This window comes from Cuculus canorus, chromosome 10 (assembly GCF_017976375.1).
Source record: "Cuculus canorus isolate bCucCan1 chromosome 10, bCucCan1.pri, whole genome shotgun sequence".
NCBI lineage: Eukaryota > Metazoa > Chordata > Aves > Cuculiformes > Cuculidae > Cuculus > Cuculus canorus.
The window spans coordinates 645,775-666,929 of NC_071410.1; the positions used below are offsets into that span (position 1 = coordinate 645,775).

Below are 21,155 nucleotides of genomic sequence, written 5' to 3' on the forward strand. Positions count from 1 at the left end.
AAGTACTAACGGTATCTGAGGAGGAACCCTGGGTGGTCGGTGAGCGCCGCCTGCTGCTGCGATGCGGGAGCCGAGCCGGGTGCTCCCTCGCGGGGCTGGGGCGCCCCGGGGGGCACGGGGGGCACCACGGTGGGTCAAACGCTGCTGGCCGGCAGCGTCACCAGGGTGAAGCTTTTGCGGGAGTCGTGCAGCTCCAGCTGCTTGGTCTGCAGGCAGCCCTTCACCTTCTCCTGGAAGGAGGCAGTGGTGATGGTGTAAAGGATGGGGTTCAGGGCGCTGTTGATGGGCAGAATGAAGATGACCACCCAGGAGGTGACAGTTCCTGTGTCAACAAGGACATGGCATCAGGCAGCCGAGAGGTCTCCCACCTGCCCTGGCCTGCGCGTTGGGAGCGGTGCCATCCGCAGGCTCGTAGCTGGAAGCAGGGAGGTCATGACTGCTGCTCCCTGGGGAGAGCCAGGGGCTCAGGGACACCGGGAACACTGTCCGTCTCCCCTTGCAGCCCACACATCGGGGAAGAGAGCTCCAACCTCAGCAGCACCTACGGCGAGGGGTCCCTGAGCAGGGACTTGGGGCAGGCAGCACCAATGTTGGGGTCCGCTTCAGGGCCTTGTGGGGAACGAGGGCTCACCTGGTATTTCCACCTGCAGCAGGGAGAGCAGCTTGAGGAGGAAGATTGGTATCCAGCAGAGAGCATCAGTGAAGACAATGAAGAAGAACCGCTTTGCGATGGCGACTTCCCGGGAGCAGACTCCTCTCTCTTCTGTTTTGGATGCCGTGACATGGATGGAGTAGAACATGCCGGAGTAGGCGAAGACAATTGTGATGAAGGCTGCGAGATTCACGCCTGGATATGAAGAAATGTTGCTCTGAGCATAGCTAAAGTGCAAACCTTGTGCGCTGGGCTCGGTGGCAGCAGGACGACTGGTGCTTTTAGCGCTAGAGGGGGCAGAGACATCCTGGCAGCCCTGGCTGGACCTGAATCAGCCTGAGCCCAGCGATGCTTATGCCCGTGGCCAACTCTGGGGTGACGTAGGGCACAGCACCGGGCTGGTGCAGGGACCCTCCCAGCCCGGGATGGCAGGCAGAGCTGGCACCCCCACCTTAGAAGATCGCAGTGGGATGGCAGTGCCCTGTAAGATCAGACCTCCCACTCACAGAGGCGACGTGGGGTTTCCTGGCACCCTGGAGGAGAGGGCTGGACAGGGCAGCCCTGCTCCCATCAGGGAAGCCTATCTTGCCCCACACCGTCCCCATCCCCAAGTCCCACATCCTGAGGGGGCCTTACCCAAGTAGATGGTGGCAGAGTAGCCCCGGGCACTGGGCCGCTCACCCAGGTCAGACTGCAGCGGAAAGCACACACCATTCCTCCCGTAGTAGTTCCCAAAAGACTCCTTACACCACAGGGGGATGGTGCTGAGGGAGAAGCCCAGGAGCCAGATGGCCACTAGTACCGAGATGGTCTGCTTCTTGCCAGCTCTGTGGTGGCTGAATGGGAAAACAATGGAGAAGTATTTCTCCAAGGTCATGTATGTCAGCAGCAGGACTGACACCTCGGAGGAGAGCATGGCCAGGCTGCCCACCAGCTGGCATTGCAGGCTACCCATCCAGCTCTGGGCGTGCTTGTTGTATTCGCCTGAGTACTTGAGGTCAAAGGCTCCAATGACGAAGAGGTAGATGCCCATCAGGCCATCTGCACCTGAGCAGGGAGCAGTGAGAAAAAAGCATCAGTGGGCAAATGCAACCCTTTGTGTTGACTACTGTGTTTGGTTTGGGGGCCTCAGTACAAGAGAGACACTGAGCTATTGGGGCATATCCAGAGGAGGGGAAATGAACAAGAGACTGAGCGACCCACAGCTGTTTAGCCCAGAGAAGAGGAGGCTGAGGGGAGACCTTGTTGCTCTCTACACCTGCCTGAACAGAGTTTGGGAGAAGAGATCAGCACCCACCTGGATTCCAAGTAACAAGTGATAGCACAAGAGGAAATGGCCTCAAGCTAAACCAGGGCAGGTTTAGACTGGACATTAGGAAAAATGTCTTTACTGACAGAGTGGGGAAGCCCTGGCAGAGGCTGCCCAGGGCAGTGGTGGAGTCCCCATCCCTGAAGGGGTTAAAAAACTGTGTAGATGTGGCACTTCAGGACACAGTTTAGTAGGCATGGGGGTATTGGGCTGGATGAGCTTAGATGTCTTTTCCAACCTGAATGGTTCTATGAATCCATGATTAATGCCATGGCCACAAAACCATCACAGAACTGGGCAGCCTTTGGCTTTATGCAGATATATCTAAGAGCTGCCCGCTGGTGGCTGTGAGCACACCCAAGGGCAGTGGCCCAGATGCTCCAGGCAGAGGAATGCCCAGAAATCCCTCTGCCATCAGTGCGAAGGGAAATATGGCAGCAAACAGGCCCCGGGTGCACTGGGGAGGGCTGGCATCAAATAGACAGGTCCTCCCTGGGGAGATGTTGGTGGGTGGCTCATCCTCCGCCGTCCCTCCTGGCCCCCCCAGTCCCTGCCCCGCCGCCGCCCAGCTCACAGCACAGGGACTTGATGGCCATGGTGTGCTGGCTGTTCTCCGTGATGATGAAGGACCGCATGCAGATGACAAAGAGGTTGCCCAAGCAGGTGAGGCAGGCGATGACCCAGACAAAGACACGCAGGATGATGTTGGCGAGCAGGTTCTCGAAGGAGGAGATGCCGTCGGTGTTGGGCTTGCAGCTGCGCACGTGGGGTGCGTAGCTGCAGTACTGGAACTTCTTGAAATAGCTGTGGGATGAGGAGGGGAGAGAAGGGTTTCCTGGCTGCCACCAGGACCAGGAACAAGCACGGTCTGCTGTGCACAACCCCCCTTGTCCCTGCTAGCTCCCTCCAGCCCCTCAGCTATGCTTTTCCATGCGTGGGTGGAGAAGAATCGCTAGGTGGGAGCCTGGTGGCTTGCGCAGACCAGGGGAAGGGAAATGAGGAAGGAGGCAGCAGAAAGGCAGGGTGGGAGTGGGGAGGGAACGATGCTGGGACCCGCGGGGGGCAGAACTGAGCAAGGGGGCTCCCGTTTGCACAGGGATGCAGCTGGTTCTGGATTCTAAATATGCAGCATCCCAAAGCCTTTGCAAAGCTGGCTGGAGGCACCCCAGTGCTTTTTGGATCATGTAATGTGCAGCCACGCTCTTAAATCTGCCACTATTCAGCACTGTCAGCCGATAAATAAAGAGTGTTTTCCTCTAGTCCATGATTCTCGTAAACTAACGTTTAAAAATCAATCCCTTATTCAAACCCTTCAAGTTCCATTAACAGGGATTCACATTTAATCTGAAAATACAGGGGAAAAAAGCATTTCAAGCCTTATAAAAGCCAAACTGTATAAGCTTAGCAAAACTATGCATTAGAAAATTACTACAGAGCTGCAATGCAAGGCTCATTTCTGCTTAATTATAGATAAAAGGAGAGAAAATGATTGCTTATTAGCAAGTCAGGTAGAAAATGTACCACATTTATAGTGCAAACAGACCAGTTACGGGAGGGCAGAGGTACAGTTGGCTTTCGTTATAGGTACTTTAAGGTGTGCATCTGGAGAAAATTGATGATGCTTTTTCTCTGTCCCAAGTGAAGCCCAGGCACTCACAGCTGGCTGTGCTGGCCTCTTTGCCCCTCTGCGCAATGCCTGGCCAGCATGGGTGTGTGCGCCTCTCTGGGGCTTCTCGGTCCTTATCTCAGACCCCAGCCAAAGGTCCCCTAATGCCATGACCTGACCACAGCTTTCAGCTCGCAGCCTGGCACCCCTTGGTCTGACATGGTCTACGCGTCCAGGTGGGGAACCCACGGCTCTGCAAACTGCTTCCCTTGCTCTGAGTGAGCCCCACCTCCAAGAGACTCTCTTGGCCCAGGGGAATTTAAGCATTATCATCACGTGCAGAGGCTTCCAGGGGGCTGGAATAACTTGCCCAGGGACACAGAATTGACCCGGTTCCCCTCCCCGCACACAGTAGCCTCATGCACAGCTGCCCGCTGCCCCCACTCACATGTGGGAGAGGTTGGTCAGCTTCTGGAAGGTCAGGTTGTGGATGTTTGGGATCTCCAGTCCTTCCAAGCTCCTGCAGAAGGAAACAGATGCTTTGAGCAGTCCCGGGCTGGGTGAGGGGCTGCTGCGGGCAGAGGCAGCGCTGGGGGTCAGGGTTGGTGCATGACTCACAGAGACCGCAGCTGGGGCAGGCTCTCAAACTGGCCGGGCAAGATCTTTTTCAAGGGATTGTAGGAAATATTCCTGGAAAAGAGAGAAGCCTTCGGTGATTTTCCCACCTGGAAGCTCTCAGAGCAGCTGGGAGCAAGGGCAAAGGGGTGTCTATGGATTTTCCCAGCACTCCCCCTGCTCTGGGATGGATCTGCAGCCCTGAAGCACAGGGTTGGATGGCACCATGCCGGGAGGGAGCTGGTCCTGATGAGGCTCTGGTGAGCGGACAGATGGTGCTGGAAGGACCCCTACACAGCAGGATGCAGGGTGCAGGGCTCCCTGTCACTCGTGGGCCCTGGGGCAGCGCAGACCCACTACTCACAGCTGCTGGAGCCGAACGAGGCCATCAAACAGAGAGGAGGGGAGCTGGTCCAGCCTGTTGGCCGACAGGTCACTGTGGAGAGAGCAGTGCTTGAGGGCTCCAAGCCTTGCACCCTGGGATGCTGAGCAGTGAGATGCTCCGGGCAGGGGACAGAGCAGGGTCCCAAGCAAGGGCCTCAGCACAGCTCCTTCCTGCAGGTCCTGCGGGTCAGGGCAGCGATGGGTGCAGACGTACAGCTCCACCAGCCTGTTCAGCCTGGAAAATGTCCCCTCCTGGATCCACCTGAGCTTGTTTCTGCGCAGGATCCTGGAGGAGGAAAAAGAGGAGAGAGCATGTGGATATGGCACAGCCCCATACAACCTTCGGGAGCATCATCCCACCTCCAGACTGGCTGGGGGTGCCAGGGCTCATAGCAGGGTGTATCCAGCCCTGCCACATCCCTCCCAAACACACCAAGCCACAACCACCACCCCCACTGTTGTGGGGAAGGTCTAAGCCACATCCTGATCTCAGGTGCGAGGCTGATCTCTGAGGTCCTTCTCTGCAGGGCTGGTCTCCATTACATCATCTCCCATCGTGTACTGAAATCGGGGATTGCCCAAATCCAGGTGTAGGACCTTATACTTGGCCTTGTTGAGGTTCTCACAGGCCCGCTTCTCCAGTCTGTCCAGGTCCTCTGGGAGATGCGCAACTGTCCCATGCAGCAAAACTAGATCCTGGGAGAGGCACCAATGTGAATCTGCTGCCTCTGTCAGCTCCAGGAGGGCACCTAGGCAAGAGCTCAGCCCCAGAGCTGTGAGGGAGCGGGGCACGAGCAGGCTCCAGGCAGGAGGGGAGGAAACAGCAGGGCACTGTTTGACAGATGGAAAGCCGGCTCACAAGTTTTATGGCCTTCCTCAGGGATATTTTTAGAGGATTTGGACGCCAGCGGAAGAGTCTGGGCTGGCTGTGAGCTCTGGTATTTGCACACCATAGGAAGATTTTTCCACGCCGTGTCCTGCCACTACCTCTCATCTGAAGAAGCCTCGCATTAGATCTCAGCAGCCCCCGTGGGCTGGTGACAGGGTGCTGGGGTGAGCTCACCAGCTCCCCAGCCCAGACCTCCACCAGCACAGAGCCCCTGGAAAAGGCTCCGGGGCCCCTGATTGAGTCCCTACAAAATTCATTCAGCTGGCTGCTCCATCGATGCTGTGTGCAAACGAGCTGAAACCACTAAACGCAAGCCAGTAGCCCCTTATCCAGCCCAGAACAGTGGGAAACAGCAGCTCCAGCCAAGTCCTGGCTATCACCCTCCTCCTCTCACATACCCACAGTGGGACAGGGTCTGCAGCAGCAGAGACGGAGCCACGGCCAAGCCCTCAAGGTACTCACAGCACTGTGAACTCACGGCACTCCTGGAAGACAGCGCTGTGCACCGCCCGGATCCTGTTCCCTTCCAGCTCCCTGCAAAAAGGCAATGGTGGCTGCCACCTCCTGGGCTCTGCCCTCCATCTATGCTTAGGGGCTGCCCAGCCTGATCACTCACCTCCTGCTTGCCCCCCCCCCCCTCCACCCCCAGCCCCAAGGGATGCTGCCAACACTTTCCACCCATTCTCTGCTCCAGAAGCCTAGCCAGGAGTGTGAGCAGCACCTGCAGAAGCCCCTGCCCCACAAGGATGCACTCACAGCCAGCTGAGCTTCGGCATCTCCGTGCAGAGTGAGGTGTTGGGAATCTGCACCAAAGAATTGTTCAGGAGGTACCTAGTGGGAATAAGGATGAGCAAAGTCATGGCACTGTACATCTTGCCCAGGATACAACTCTGTGCTGGTCCTGCTGCTGCTCCTGGACTGTGTGATATTTCATGAGGACTTTCTGCTGGTCCTCACCCGAGAGGACATCAGCATCGTGTGGGATGCCGCTCTCGTAGTACCCAGGGGCGAGCTCTGGGTCGGGGTGCAGCCAGCCCAGAGCAACGTGGCCGTGGCCGCACTGGATCCTGCACCCTGGCAGAGTGGCCACAGCCACTTGAAACCACAGCGTGAGTTCAGCTGCCACCACCCCAGGCAAAGCCTGGCACACACGCCTGTTAACGGCAGAGTGGGGCTTCAAATTTGTTATCCTGTGCATCCATCTGGGAAACGGCTGGGCCTTAAAAGCCCCTTGGCTTGAGAAGACCTGTTGTGAAATCCCCCAGCAGAGGGGCAGCAGTTTGGGAAAGCATCAGATCCCATTCCCAGTCACTGTCTCAAGGAAAACAATCAGCAATGTAAGCCACGGGCACTGCCTCTCGTCCTGCTCATCTGTGAGCGCGGAGGCTCTGCTCAGGGCAGGATCGCCAGGGACCCGCCTGTCTCCGTCCCAAGAAGGGAGATTAATGCTGGTGTCCCGAGAGCGGGACGTGCCCCAGAGAGGCAGCAGCACCAGCAAAGCCCTCTGGGTTCCCCTGCCAACTCCTGGAGACGGGACAAGGGAGACGTACCCTTACCCCTCATGCCCTGGAAGGCAAGGAAGCTGCAGCAACTTTGGCTGCCCCGCAGGAGGCCAGAAGCTGCCTGGAGAAGGGGGGCAGGAGGTGCCAGGCAGATTCCCACCAGAGTGGGGTCTCCCCAAGCCCTGTGGGAGGGCTGCCCCTGCCCTACTTACAAGAAATACAGCGACTTCAGCCCTGCAAACGTCGAAGGGATGATCTGGGCGATCCTGTTGTTGTCCAGCATCCTGGGAGGAGAAAGGGAGAATTGAGATGAGGGGAGCCAAAGAGGCAGCAGGACTCTTCCATCAGAGAAAGCCCCTGCATTTAGGACCGTGTGCTGCCCTGGTGGGAGGTGGCTCCATCCCTTCTCCCCTGCGAGCTTCCACGGATACCCATCCCGAGGTGGGGGTTTACTCCCTCTGAGGCCTTTTCCCCTCCATTTCAGTCCTGCCCAGACAGCACTGTCTGAAGTGTTAGATCCAGCTACAGAGTCTGGATTCCTTCAGAGTCAGGATCTGTTGTTTTTTCCCTCTCCTCTGCTGCGAGATAAAGATAAATCAGAAACCATTCAGGGAATTCATAGCCCTGGCTGGCTTCTCAAAAATCCTCTGACTTGTTAGCACCACAGACCACCCTCTGCGAGCTGCTCATCCTCTGTTTTCCCCTTTGATTTAAGGAATAACAGAGCTGGTCCCATGGTGAGGAAGAAGAGAGGAGGCAGGGGCTGGCAGCCCTGCTCCAGCAAGTGCAGGATGGGAATGAACTACCACGTAAGGCAGCCTTTACGGTTTCCTCTCTGTAGTGATCCCTTTACAAGCTCCATGTGTAAAACCACCCACCACATGGGCTCAGATCAAACAGAGCCTTTGAGAATAAACAGAGGGGAAGGAGAGGAGCTGTACTTTCAATTTAGGGCTGTATTTTTCAAGGTGAAGGAGCTGTAAGTCTGTGTTTAATAGCACACTTAAAGCCTTTCGTACATAGACCTGCATTGTTTCAGCCTGAGAGCTGAGGCTCCGCGTCTGCACGGAGCCCCTCGCCGCATCCCATCGGCAAGGGGAGGGTGGCAGGATGAGGCCTGGCAGGGACCAGCCATTTCGGCCAAGAGCATGGCCAGTCCATGATAAGCCTGCCCTCAGTCACCGGGAAGGGAAACCCTAACAGGAGTTTCATAAGAGAGCCAAGAGGGGCTGAGTGTGCTCTGGCCCCCAAGGTGAGGAGTAAATGTGGGGAGATTCAGACCCAGCAGGGCAATGCACCCATCCCCACTGCGGGCACACTGCTTCCTTGTGTCCCACTGCCTCCGCTCCCAAGCAAATGAATTTATGGTAAATGTGAGGAAGAGTTGAGATCAGCCACATCTTCCCAGACTGGCAGAGGGACTCACAGCCACTCGAGATGATGCAGGTCCTCAAAAACCTGGGGCTTCAGCTGCGCAATCCTGTTGTGGCTGAGGAACCTGGAACCAGAGCAGAGCAATCCTCAGACGCTGCTGCTGATTAAACCCGGCTTTGCTAAAGCCGCTCTTCCAGAGCTGCCCATGGCCCCAGGCTTTGGATGCCCATCACACCGTCTCCCTTAGTAGCTCAAATGCAGGATGACAGCTTAGGCTGGGAAGCACAGGCACAGGAACGGGAGGGGAAATGTCTCTGCCCTGCCCCAGGGTCACCCAAAGGACGTGCAACTCCTGCTCAAAGCTGCTTGACAGGGACTATTACAGGAGAGACAAAGGGCTCAGCCCTGATCTCCAGCCGGCTGTGAGGCTTCACGCCAAGGCTAACAGAGGACTGTGCACATCCCAGCGCTCCCCTCTCCAGGGCCCTGCAACACCGAAACCTTTACTCACAACATTTTAAGCTGATAAAGTCCAGCAAAGGCTTTGGGCGAGATCAACTGGATCTTGTTGTTTTGCAAAAACCTATTTAAAATACCAGAACAGCAAAGAGACTGAAGAAGAACTGCTTTTGAAGGGATTCTCCGTGTCCCTGGGCTATGCCTGTGCCTGCAGGACAACAGCACAGGGCCAGCTGCTGCCTGCCCATTGTCATGGGCTGGGTCCCTGGCAGTGCTTGGGGACAGAGGTCCAAGCTGCTCCCGCTGTGGGCTCCTCATCTGGAGCAGCCCTGAAGAGACCCTGCCTCATTTACTCCATGCAAAGGGAAGGAATTTGAAAGTACAGATGCCCAACAGTCACAAGCAGATGCTCTGAGCTGCTTGACGCAGTTATTGCTGTATGGAGCCACCGTCCCACTCACGAGGGCAAACATCCCTGTCCCTGCTCTGTGGGGTCCCTCCCATAGCTCCTGGCACAGAAAGGCTATAGACTCAGAGATCCAAGGGTCCAAGCCCTCCAGAGCGGGACAGCTCGCTCACAAGACGTCTCATTCACACAGCATCCCATCAGGGTGTGTCGTCCCAGGCAGAGCTGTCCCAACAACTGCCCCACCAGCACCAACCTGCACATCCACTCCTCTCCCCTTTCATCACAAACAAGCAGAGAGAAGGGCAAAGAGGGCAATACTCACAGCTTCTTCAGGCTCCTGTACCTGGCAAATTGATTGTCCAGCAGAGAACGGATTTTGTTTTTCTTTAGGTCCCTGGCAGAAAAAAACAAAGGAAAAACATCAATCCCAGGGCCAGCAGACTAAGAGGGATGAGAGACCCTTAGCAAAGGTCTTATGAAGACCAGACCTCCTCTTGTGCAATGCAAACGAGATGAGAGGCAGCTGCTGTTCATCAATGCTCCATTGCTAATTGCCCTCCCACTCTGCAAGCATTATTTGCTGCAGATAAGGTTTTCTGCATTCTCTGCCCTTCCTAGCTCTTGCTTTGTGTGTGGAAGCCTCAACCACACTGACAGACTGAGCCGGTGCATCTCAGCTGGAGGCTTGGCTGGGAAGGCAGGGAGCATGGAAAGGCATTTCTGCTTCCTTGGATCCAGGGACAAGTAAAAGCCAGGGATTCCATTCCCTTCCCTCTAAGCTTCTTTTCCTGCGAGTTCCTGCTCTACTAGGGGAGAAGAGTGCATACACCCGCTGCTACTCACATCCTGGTCACGTTGGAGGAGACCCAGGGGACAGCAGTGAGGTCCTGCTCGGTGCAGTCCACAGAGCTTCCCCAGCACCGGCACCGCTCTGGGAAGAGTCCCAGCCCTGCGAGCAAGAGGAGGGGCAGCGCTGAGGGGAGCACAGAGGGGCTGGGGCAGTGCAGGGGAGCCCGTGGGGTGCAGAAGGGTGCAAGGCCCCGGGGGGGACAGCTTACAGCAGGCATCACTCTCCTCTTCAGCCTCACTGCTGCTCCTTGCAACCAGCATGTCGCCCAGGACCTGCAGCCAGCCACTGTCATCCACTGTGGGCACAGAGCGGGGCCACCGTTAGAGGCACCGGGCATCAGCACGGAGCAAAACCCCCGGCAGCCCTGGCAGAGGGGGCTGGATTGCATGGAGCCCGAGATCTGGCTCCAGCTCCACTACCCTTCCAGGGTGGAACAGAGATTCATCCAGCCCTGTGGTATGTCCCCAAGCACTGCCACAATAGCATTTTCTGTCCTTTACTTCCAGCATCCCACCTAGCCCACTTTAGGGACATCCTGAGCCGGATGTTGCTTCCAAGCCCCTCAATTAAGCAGCTCCCCTAGGGCATGAATTTGTCTGGTCTGTAACTCATTCACACTCCTGGACTCAGCAGCCCTGAGCCCTATGTACTGTTTGAAAGAAAAGAAGCCAAATTTGTGTCCTTAAAGCATATAGAACCACAGAATCCCTCGGTTTGAGGAGACCTTTGAGATCATCAAGTCCAACCAACTAAACCACCCCTGAGCACCTCGTCTACCCAGCTTTTAAACCCCTCCAGGGATTGTGACTCCACCACCACCCTGGGCAGCCTCTGCCAGGGCTTCACTGCTCTGTCAGTAAAGACGTTTCTCCTGATGTCCAATCTGAACTTGCCCTGGTGCAACTTGAAGACATTTCCTCTCATCCATCACTTGTTACTTGGAAGACCAACACCCACCTCACCACAACCTGCTTTCCAGGACACCTCCCGCTGGATCAGGGGCTCCAAGCCCCATCCAGCCTGGCCTCAAACCCCTCCAGGGGTGGGGCAGCCACCACTGCTCTGGGCACCCTGGGCCAGGGCCTCCCCACCCTCGTGGCCACTGTGCCAGGATGGTGAGCAAGTAAGATGGTGAGCCAGTGAAGAGCGGATCCAGGAGTGCTCACGCTTCCCAAGGGAGAAGTATGCTCTGCTCTTAATGCAATCATGGTCCCAGACCCTGGCATTCCCAGGAATGGGGGTTTTTCACCGCGAGGGATCCCCCCTTGCGAGGGGCTCTCCGCTTACCGCAGTTCTCCTCATCAGCCCCGTTGTCGCAGTCGTCCTCCCCGTTGCAGTGCAGGGCCTGCGGCAGGCAGACGGAGAGGTTGCCGCAGGGAAACTGCCCCAAAGGACACACGTGCCTGTCCCGCTGGGAGCCGATCACCGGAGGCTCTGCCCAAGGAAGTGGAGATGCTCAGCACTGGGGCAGCACCTTCTACCCCCGATCCTTTGCAGATGCTGCCCTGTTGCCTTCAGGGTGCTGAGCTCCTGCGGCCTCATCCTGCTTTGCGCCCAGCTCCGCTGGCTTTTGGAGCAGAGCGGGGGTAGGGGGAGGTGAATGAAGGGTGCCTGGGCTGCTGAGGACCGGCATTGCCACAGCGGTGCCCTGTGACACCGTGCTCCGGCCGGAGCAAGTGTGAGTGGATGGGGTGCTGGAGACCACCGAGGAGACACAAGAGTGCCCCAGGAGAAAAGAATGGCCCACACCCCTGCTTCCAAAGCACTTTTAGCTGGCAAGGTGCTGCCCGGAGCCAGGAGACCTGGGCAGAGGCAGTGCTACTGAGGAGTGTGTGGCAATGGAGACCTCCAACCAACTGCCCACCCCATCCCTGCTCCCCAGCCCCTCAGGCCACCGCCATCTCTGATCAGGAGCCCTGGCCCCGGGTGCAAAGCTGTCCAGGCTGAGCCCTTTCCATCAGCGATGGCGAGCGGCAGGCCGCTGCTTGTTAGCACCCTGCAATTAGCCATGGCAGAGCCATGCTTCGGATCCAGCTGCACATCTCCACAGTGCACTCTGAGCAGGGCCCTGGGAAGTGGCAGCCGCCAGGGAACGCGGGGGGGGGTGGGTGGGTGGGCAGCTCTTGCTCGGGGCTTTCTCCAGCTGCCAGGCTATTAACGGCTAATGGTGCGTGCGGTAATTAAAAGCACTTTGCCTCACTTGCACGCACACCCCCTGAGCCACCCCATCAGCAAGGGCTGTGGCGTGATGCGGGAATGGATGCGGGGGTGGCTGGGGGGGTGTTTGCTATGCAGGGCGGGCAGGGTCGCGCGGACATGGTCCCCCCTGGGCCGCTGATCCACGGCTGTCCCATCCACACCAGTGGGATTTCAGGGCAGACAGGTCAGGCCTGAACCAGAAGAAGTTTCCCATTAGACCAGAAACACCCTGCTTTCTGCACTCGCTGCTGGGCTGGAGGCACGAAGTGTGCACTGCCTGAATCCCTGCCTGGATGACCCTGCTTTAGTCCTTCCAGAGGGATTTTTCCTGTCTCAGTTCCCTTTCTAGTTATCCAGGGAGGCTCCCTCCTTCATGCTGTAATGCCACAGAGGTTTTGGGCTGTTTTCTCAGTCTGAATTTATGCAAGACCCACAGAAGTCAGCGGGAACCCTTCCAGGGCCTCCAGGTCCCTATTGCACAGAGTGTATCCACACACAGAGCTACGTAAATACTTGGAGAGAAATTTATACATGTCGGTGTTTATACGCATAAACACAGATAGTTTCTATTTTTTTGGGGACTGATGTTCAACCCGCGGATTCCCAGCCAAACGGTCACTTTGCTGCCGCCCCCACAGGACCTGCTCCTGCGTTAACTCCGCTCGGGGCCAGTGAAACCAGTGACCGGGCAGGACAAGAGCCAGGGACCCAACCCGAGACAGGACAGGAGACGGTGGAATAATGAAAGAACCACAGCAGAGGAAAAGTGTGTTTGAGGCAAGGTTGAACACTGAGAAAACAGGTGAATTTTGGATGACGTAGCTTGTTAGATAAACGACTGATCCCTGGCAGAGGCGGACAAGGTGGGCAGAGGTGCTGTGCCGCAGCAGGACCATCCTGCCACAGAAGGAAGCACAGACAGAGGAAGCGGCTGAAAGCAGCCTTGGTTGAGCTCAACATCTGCCTCAACTTTTTACGAGGGCCACCCAGGATTGTAAATGAAGCCCACGCACCACCAGGAAGGCAGTCGTGACCAAACTCTCTGGAAATCAACAGGCTGGATGAAATGCGCCTTCACTTGCATCGCCTCTGTCTGTGAAGGCAACTGGCAAGGTCTGCCAGTGGAGCCCCAGAGCTGCTGGACTTGACTTGGGGTGATGCATAGCCCATCCCGTTCATCCCTACTGCCCAGGTTCTCTGCACCACAGTGCATCCCTGCTGCCCATGCCCAGGACTGCAGCCCCCTTCCCACAGCACCTGCACCCCATCCCCTTACATTTCCCGTACCTACACCCAATCACCCTTACATCTCCCATGCAGTGGGGCTGAGCTCACCAAAACCTGCTCTAAAGGGAACCCAACCATTAACTGAATGGAGAGAAAAGTTTAACCCTCCTCTCTCCCTCAGGGCTGGCAGGGAGGGAACAGTTTGCATTGTCATCCACAAAAGTAAAACACAATAAATCAGATTGAAATGGAAAGAATGCAGAGCCCCTACATTTCCACCATTCTCTTTCCTAAGCACCAGCAAACTGTGTCACTTTTCAATCTGGTTTCTGTCTGCCGCTCTCTCCCCTCGCAGACCGTAACATCGGCACAGAGGCTGCATTCAACTCCCCCTCCGCTCCCAGGCTCGCACTCTCTTCTCTTGAATAGAAGGCACGATCTGCAGCTGTGCCTGGGTTTACAGGTGACAGGGACACTGAGAAAAGCGAACTGCAAGTGGCACAGAGAGCAGCGTTATGGGGCACACAAACTCTGCTCTCCGGACAGCACTTTCCGGTGCAGCACGGCTGTGTCTGGGCAGCCAGCACCCCTCTGGCACGAGCCAGGAACGAAACCCTGCTGTAAAATCCCCTGCACCCCCTGCAACACCCCAGTCACACAGCCCGATTTCCTCCCCACGTTGGATGCTGAGAACTGCAAAGGCAGCCACTTACTTGTAGCAGCGTAGAACAGCGATGGCAGGAGGATGAGGAGCAGCCTCATGTCTGCAGCTGCTGGCAGGGCAGCCCCAGCCCCAAAAAGCTTAGACGCAGGCTGGGCTGCTGGCAGCAGAGGGAGGAGGGAGTGTGGGGACGCTGTGGGTCCTCTGCTAATATCCACGAAGGCACGGACGTCTCCCGGGAGTTCACGCACCAGGGATGCTACAGGTTGTCACTCTTCCATGGCGAGCCATACATTGTGCCTCCATAGTGGGCCGGGGAAGGCAGCGATGCGGCGGCAGCCGGGCACCTTCGCAGCACCGCGCAGCCTGCGTGGGCTCAGCACAGCAAACCCAGCCAGGGGATGTGTGTGGCCAGGAAAGAAGAGGAAGAAGTGAATCTGGTCCTTCACCCAGGAGGGTACAGTCCTTCACCTGCACTCCCCACCCCTGGAGCTGGGCTGGTGGGACACCCCGGGTGCACAGCCCAGGGGAGCCCAGGACCAGCCTAAGGAGGAGCAGGAAAAGCAGGAGGAGGAGGAAGAAGGATGCTTCGTCCCCCAGAGGGCCCTCTGCTGGATTTGCAGTCGGTGCCTGCACCCACTCATGTCCAGTGGCCGATAGAAGTGACCCAGTGGTGTCATCCATGGGCTCCCTGCCCCATCCCTGTGTGTTCCAGCCATCCATCCCAGCATGGACGCAGCCCCATAGGGGACCAGGCAGACACCAGCCCTGAGCCTTCATCCCAGCACACCTCAGGGTATTTGGGTTTGGTGCACGGGGGTCTGGGCAGGCTGTGGGCGAGGGCCACCCTCTCTCCCCACTGAGACTGTGCTCTCCCTGTCCCCATCCCTGCACTGCCTGAGACTCCCTCCCTGTCCCCACCATGCACGCCCTGCCCTTCCACTGCTGCAGTTCAAAGCACTCACCTTTGCATTGAGGACTGGACGGGGGCTCAGTATCCGGAGACAAAGCCACTTTTCTGCCCTGATGTTCCAGCTCGAGCATTTGCTGCTGGATGCCAAGCAGCCAGACGGCAGCAATGGCAAAGACTTCAAACCTGCAGCCAGGGATAAAAAACAAAGCTCCAAACCAAAAGTGTATTTCAGAGAAGGATGACATTTCTTCTGCAGGAGCCCCCAAGCTCCTGTCGCTGTGTGTGCACCACAGTTACAGCCCCTGACAGCAAACGATGGGCTGGAGCTGAGGAACCTGCCCTCAGGAATCTCCTCAGCACAAGGGTCTGGGTGGCTTGTAAGCAAAACGGGGATCTGGGCAGCACAGGCATGAAGGTGCACGGTCAGGATGTTGATGCTGGACCTGGCTGGAGATGTTCCATCAGGAATGGGGGCAAGGAAGCACCTTGAGGGGCTTGCAGCTGCTGCAGAAAGGTGTCCCACTTCACATTTTGTACTCCTTCCAGTACAGCCTAGCAGCGGAGCCTGCTCCCCTCAGAAAGTCAGGAGGAGCCAAGCTTCTTCTACATACACTCCACATATCATCGCCCCTTGCTGCCTCCAGCTGGCTGTTCTGGCACCTCCCTGGGGCACCTCCATGGCCCGTTCCTCGCTCTGGCTCTCAAGCGGCAGAAGGAGCAGTGCCTCCCCCTGTCATCCTCTCGCAGCACTTTCCTATAACCTCCTGCACTCTCAGAGCCTTCCAACATTCTTCCCCCAGGCCCCTGCAGGCTGTCAGCGTCTTCACACCGAGTCTGTATTTCTTAACATGAGCTTTGTTAATGGGCCAAAATATTTCACCTGCTGCCCTTTGGCAGCGACCTCTGTCCAGCTCGTGGGGCCGCGCGATGGTGATGTACAGCTCTTGGACACTTTCACACACACATTAAGCCTCTGGGCTGCAAAGCCCAGCAATACGTTAGGGTACAGAGCCCCGTGGGGCTTGGAGAGGACTTGTGCAATTGCGTGGCATGGATTTATATCCCAGGGTTCAAAAGCCCAATCTCTTTGGCTAGGTCTGCAGTCATCAGGCTCCTCTCTGGCAGAGCGGCGCACAGCATCTTCCTCGCCAGCTCTAGCTTTGCAGCTCCCTGGATAAGGTCACATTGGAGCAAACCAGGCCAGCTTTTCCCTTTTGCTTTGTTTTCCGCTGGAATAATTCCTTGTGCAAACTCCTTGATTCTCATTCATGCCTGACTTCTCTGGTACTTTTCCCTATTTGTACGAGGTGAGGCTCTGCCTGCATCCGAGGCCAGGAATCAAGGACCGGACTTGTTCCCCCATGGGTTGATGTGGACACCTCACATGCCCAGCTCTGCTCTCAGCAAGGTGCAGGCAGCCTCTACCTTTGTCACAGCCGTTGATGGGGCTGCTCTGGGACTCAATCGCTTGGATGAAATTGTTAGTCTGGGGCCATTGCTGGGTCTGTTCATCCATCTAAGAGCAGGCACAGCCTGCTGCCCTGCTCCCAGCCTGGGAGTGGAGTGCTGAGCTCAGCAGAACAGCTGTAGTTCAGCATTACAACACAGAAACACACTCAGCAGCTGGAGAAATTGCCTACGGAGGACAGGGCTGAGACAGATGTGGAGCTGACTTGCCTTTCCCTAAGTCAGCAGCCCCTTTCCACCTACCTGCCCACCCTCACTCTCTTGCCAAAGGTGCAGGCAGGTTTCCCCTCCCTTCCAAACCTGAGCACGCCAGAGCCAACAGCAGCGTTGTGCCTGAACCACAGGTGGTCCCAGGCAAAGCTCTAAATCTTCACAGCCAAACTCAGAGCAGCCTTTGAAACATCCCTGGGCTGTGGGTGCAACGCCTGGTGCAGCCCAGCACCTCCCTCCCTTCCCTACCAATGCCTCACCAGCCAGCGACAGGCACAGGGTCTGCTCGCATCTTCAGAGGAGGTGGTGGAGGCCCCCACAACCGACTTCACACAGACCAGGAGACCTGCAAGAGCAGGGCAGTGCGGGTGAGACATGAAGGACAAGACCTGCAGCCAGGCAAGATGCTGGAAGCATGCAATCCAGCCCCAATCAAATCCTGCAGCCCTCGGCAGCTCTCCAGACAAAGCCTGTGCTGCCCGCCCGGTGCGGTGTCACGTTAACAGGCATGATGATTTCAGCATCCCTGCTGAACGAACGTCATCTGGTTCAAGGACAAGAACGAAATTCAGACATCCTTACTGCCTGACCCTGGGGCAGCAGAATTTTTCTGATAAACGTGTTCATTCAGGCACAAGAGAAAATGCTGTGAACTCGTGCAGCGCTCCCCTCCCTGCCAGCACCGCACTGATGCCCTTGACGGGCACGGCTCCTCTCAGGCTGGGCTCCCTGCACCCAGCCTGGAGAAGGGCTTGTCCCACATCCCATAGGACAGAGTGGTCCCAAGCGATCAGCCTGCTTGAAAGCACGGATGATCCATCCTCGGGTCCCAGCAGGGCAGCTCCTCAGCTGGTCTTTGCATTCCTCCTCTGTCTTTGGAGGCAAATCTCCAGGCAGAAGGTGGCTGGAGAAGAGGACAAATCAGAGAGAAGACAATGTTAACTGAAGATTTGTAAGGTAAAAGAGGAACATGGGCAAAGATCAACCCCATTACCAGCCACATTAACAGCAAAGAGAAGTGGAAGGCAGTGAACTGGAAAACAACTTCCTCCAAAAAATTCATTTATTAGCTGGCAGAAGAGGACAGAGGTGGAGAAGGTTGCAGGTTTGAGAGCCTGCCAAGCAGCAAGCAAATGGGCAGGAGAAACATTTCCCTGTCGAACTGCAAGAAAATGCAGTAATAATGAACACCACAGACATTTATACAGGATCTTCCCCACGGACAGGCCATCTACACACACATCACCTTATCTGCTTCTCCAAGCTGGAGCAGTCATCACCTCCCAGAAACAACTGCATGTCAGTTAAATTGAAGTTAATGACTTTTTATGAAGCTGCAAAGGTGGAATCAGAGGCAGCATCCAAAAGCCCCTGGGAACCAGGCAGCAAGGAGAGCATCACCCCGTTTCCCAAGAAGCCAGGCTGTGCTGAAACCCTGTAACCTGCAGCCCCTCTGGTTCACCACTAACCAATTCCTGCTCCCTCCTGCCCCCACGCAAGGCCCTGGGCTTCCCTTCGTGCACAGCACCTCTCTCCCCTCCAGCCGGCACATCTGGCTTTGCCCTGCTGGGCTACCAGCAGCGGGGGCTGCTGCAGTCTGATCTCCAAACACAGAGGCTGCGCTGCTTGGAGAAACCCGTCATGAAAACAAAAAGTACCAAGGGGAGCAGAGGGTCGTTTTTGTGATATTTTGATATTTTTTTTCATTTTCTTCTGTCCTATAATCTTTGAAAACACAAAGAAACGGGAGTGGAACTGTGGGTCCATGCACAGAGATGCAAAGCTGCCCTTCCTTCCTTGCCAGCACTGCCTGGAATGGAATTGGAGCAGAGTTTTGCCCTGGGAAGCCACTTTCCATGTCAGAAGTGCTTTTCCCTATCACACTGCTTCACAGGTAAGGGACAAATGTCTCATTAACAAACACCATGAGGGCTGTACTGGTGCCTGAGCACTCACAGAGGAATCAGTCTGGGCGGAGTGAAGGTGCCCAAAGCCACAGCCTTGTTGACACTGTCCTTACCCCAACTTTCCCAGCTGTCGCAGCAGAGCCGCATCCTAGTACTGCTGTGGATGCAGCAGGGCCAGCAGGAACCTGCTGCCCTCCATGTGTGAATCCCCACGGAGTTTCGTGTTGTCCTACAATTATTCTGTGCATTATCACTTTTTATCATGCTGGAAAAACAGATTGCACCGATCTGCCTAAAACCTGGAGGGAATGAAGCCAGAGAGGTCTCTGCTGGAAGGGGAAAGACCTGGGAACTGGAAGAAGAAAGAGACAAAGCCTTTCTCTGGAGCAAGGGCATGCTTGTGCTCCACTGCTTAGTGAGATTGGTACTGCAGGTCTGGCTGACTCACAGTCTCTAATAAACTCCAACCCTGGTGGTGTAAAGAGGTTAGCTGGGGTGGCAGCTCCAGCTGGGCAGAAACCCTGCTTGTTCTCCTCCGCAGTCTCAGCCAAGCACTGCTTCCCTCTGCGGTTTGTCTGCTGCTCTGAATGTGGCTGTGCTTCACTGCTGCTAATTTTGTTCTGTGGGCTGCAAAGCCATTTGAGGTTGAAAACCCTCAATGCTGGTGGAAATTTTAGTAATTACTGCCACAAAACAGGAGTGAAGAACATTCTCTTGCTGCATGAGGCTGCTGTCTACACACGCTCTGTGAAACAGGGTAAATGCTGGTGCATGGGAGTCCAATATTGCCTTACCGTGTGGTTCTTGTTTTAATGCAATGGAGACACCATTCCTGCACCAAGCTGCATCTGAGCAAGGACCGTGTGGGGATGCTGGCCTGTTCCGTGCAGGGTCTGCAGTCAGGGTGGCAGCTGGGCTGGGATCAGTCTCCATCACCGCCAAGATTATCTTTGCCGTGGGGCAGTCCCTGTGAGAGCACAACGTTCCCTCGGCAGGGCAGCCACTGAGAGGGAACGGGGAAGTAGAAAACAGAACGATTATAGGAGGTCGAAGCCCCCCAAAATAAGAATTCATAAGCGGAAACACATGGTTGAAGCTAAAGAGAAACATTAGCTTCACTGGAGTCAGCATTTGCAGCTCTGACCCCTGATCTCTGAGAAGCCTTCACCAACCCTCATTGCCATCACTGCACCTCAGAGCCAGGGAGGAAGCACAGAACACACCACCATCAGGCGAGTGCTCACGCTCCCCAAGCTGGGCAAGAACACGGCTGCAGGCAACAAAGTTGTAAACTTTGATGTGAAATAATTATCCCACTCCTTGATGGTTTAAGAGGAATGGAACCAGTCTGACCAGAGCCCAGCTGGAGCAGAGGTGGGGCAGCCTCTTACCGCTCTGGGCTGCACAACGGCTGTAGAGAAGTGGAACAAATTGCTAAAGCTCTTTAAGCTGGCACACATGGCAGTTTCTTCCATACTCTGCAGACTTACACGGTTCTTACTGCTGCAGATCCTGGCAGAACAAATTACAGGAAGATATCTGGGCCTTTGCTTTCCAGTTGTCACGTTGAAACCGTGTGAAATTGCCAACCTTAAAGCAGACAAGAAGTTTGATGGCAACACCTTGTCCCAATGTTGGATTTTAGACATAAATACTGAGCTGTGCTGCTTTTTAGGGTTCAAATGCTCTACTTTAAGCATCTTGGGAGATACAGCCTGCTGAGGGTGGTTTGGAAGCCACTGACATGGGAAAATCCAGATTTTCAGACCCAGGAGAATTGGCTCCCTGAAGGCCACCAGGTCTGGACAATGATTAAGCCAGCTCTGAGCTTTCCTGGGGAACCAGCATGATTTTCCGCTTGCTGATCCTTTGGACATTTCCAGGTCTTTTGACCTCTGCAAATCTGGACTAGTTTTGCAAAGCTATGGATTTCTCCAGCAGTTCCTAGGGCTTCAGGAGCATCCTTGGGCATCCGTGCCCTTGGCTGCTTTGGCAGCCCAAGACTCTGGAACTTTGAGTGCATAATGACAGTTGTGAATATGACAGCAGAGACCAGGGAGAAAGCGGACAACTGGCCTGCCTTCAAGTGCAAGGTTCCAAAGGGTGGGCTCTATCACCCAGCCAAATAAGAGCTGATTCCACTTACTTAGGTAGCCATGTGCCTCTAATTGAAGTTTTCTCCTTCCCCTAGAGCCCACACAGAGGCTCAAGTGAGTCTTCTTTCTAGTTTTCTGTTATTCTCTGCAAACACTGGGTGTTCTGCACTCTAACCCACTCTACTCTTTCTTCTGAGTCCTTCTTGCCCCCATGGCTCCTGCGCATGGAGCTGCGTAAGAAAAATCTGTATGCCTTTAGACAGCCAAGAGTGATGGGCGAATCCTCTGTAGGAAAGCCCTGCGTGGGGTAGGGATGATCACTCTCCTCTGATGCCCCAGGGCCCTTGGTAGAAAGCCCTGCTCAAGGACAATCAGGCAGAAGGATCTGTAATAGCATTTCTCAAGCACTGCAGAACAGTCTCCAGG

General features: G+C 55.8%; 1 protein-coding gene across 5 annotated transcripts; it reads right to left on the reverse strand.

The window, feature by feature from the left end:
- Nucleotides 1–111: 111 nt before the first annotated feature.
- Nucleotides 112–17,582, reverse strand: LOC104054333 (relaxin receptor 1). 5 transcript variants are annotated; one of them, XM_054075299.1, is made up of 19 exons: nt 16,987–17,578; nt 14,189–15,232; nt 11,337–11,483; nt 10,258–10,344; nt 10,043–10,148; nt 9,522–9,593; nt 8,843–8,914; nt 8,384–8,455; nt 7,170–7,241; nt 6,212–6,286; nt 5,918–5,989; nt 4,781–4,852; nt 4,547–4,618; nt 4,186–4,257; nt 4,016–4,087; nt 2,536–2,765; nt 1,289–1,699; nt 632–847; nt 112–322 (listed from the first exon to the last, which is right to left on the reverse strand). In XM_054075299.1, the coding sequence occupies exons 2-19, from the start codon at nt 14,235–14,237 to the stop codon at nt 135–137; spliced, it is 2,157 nt and encodes a 718-aa protein (XP_053931274.1). In that variant the 5' UTR covers nt 14,238–15,232; nt 16,987–17,578; the 3' UTR covers nt 112–134. The 5 variants fall into 5 exon arrangements, with proteins under 5 accessions (XP_053931274.1, XP_053931269.1, XP_053931272.1 ...); XM_054075294.1 differs by having other exon boundaries at nt 4,547–4,852; nt 16,987–17,580; XM_054075298.1 differs by lacking the exon at nt 112–322 and adding an exon at nt 335–541 and having other exon boundaries at nt 4,547–4,852; nt 16,987–17,582.
- Between the last annotated feature and the right edge of the window lie 3,573 nt (nt 17,583–21,155).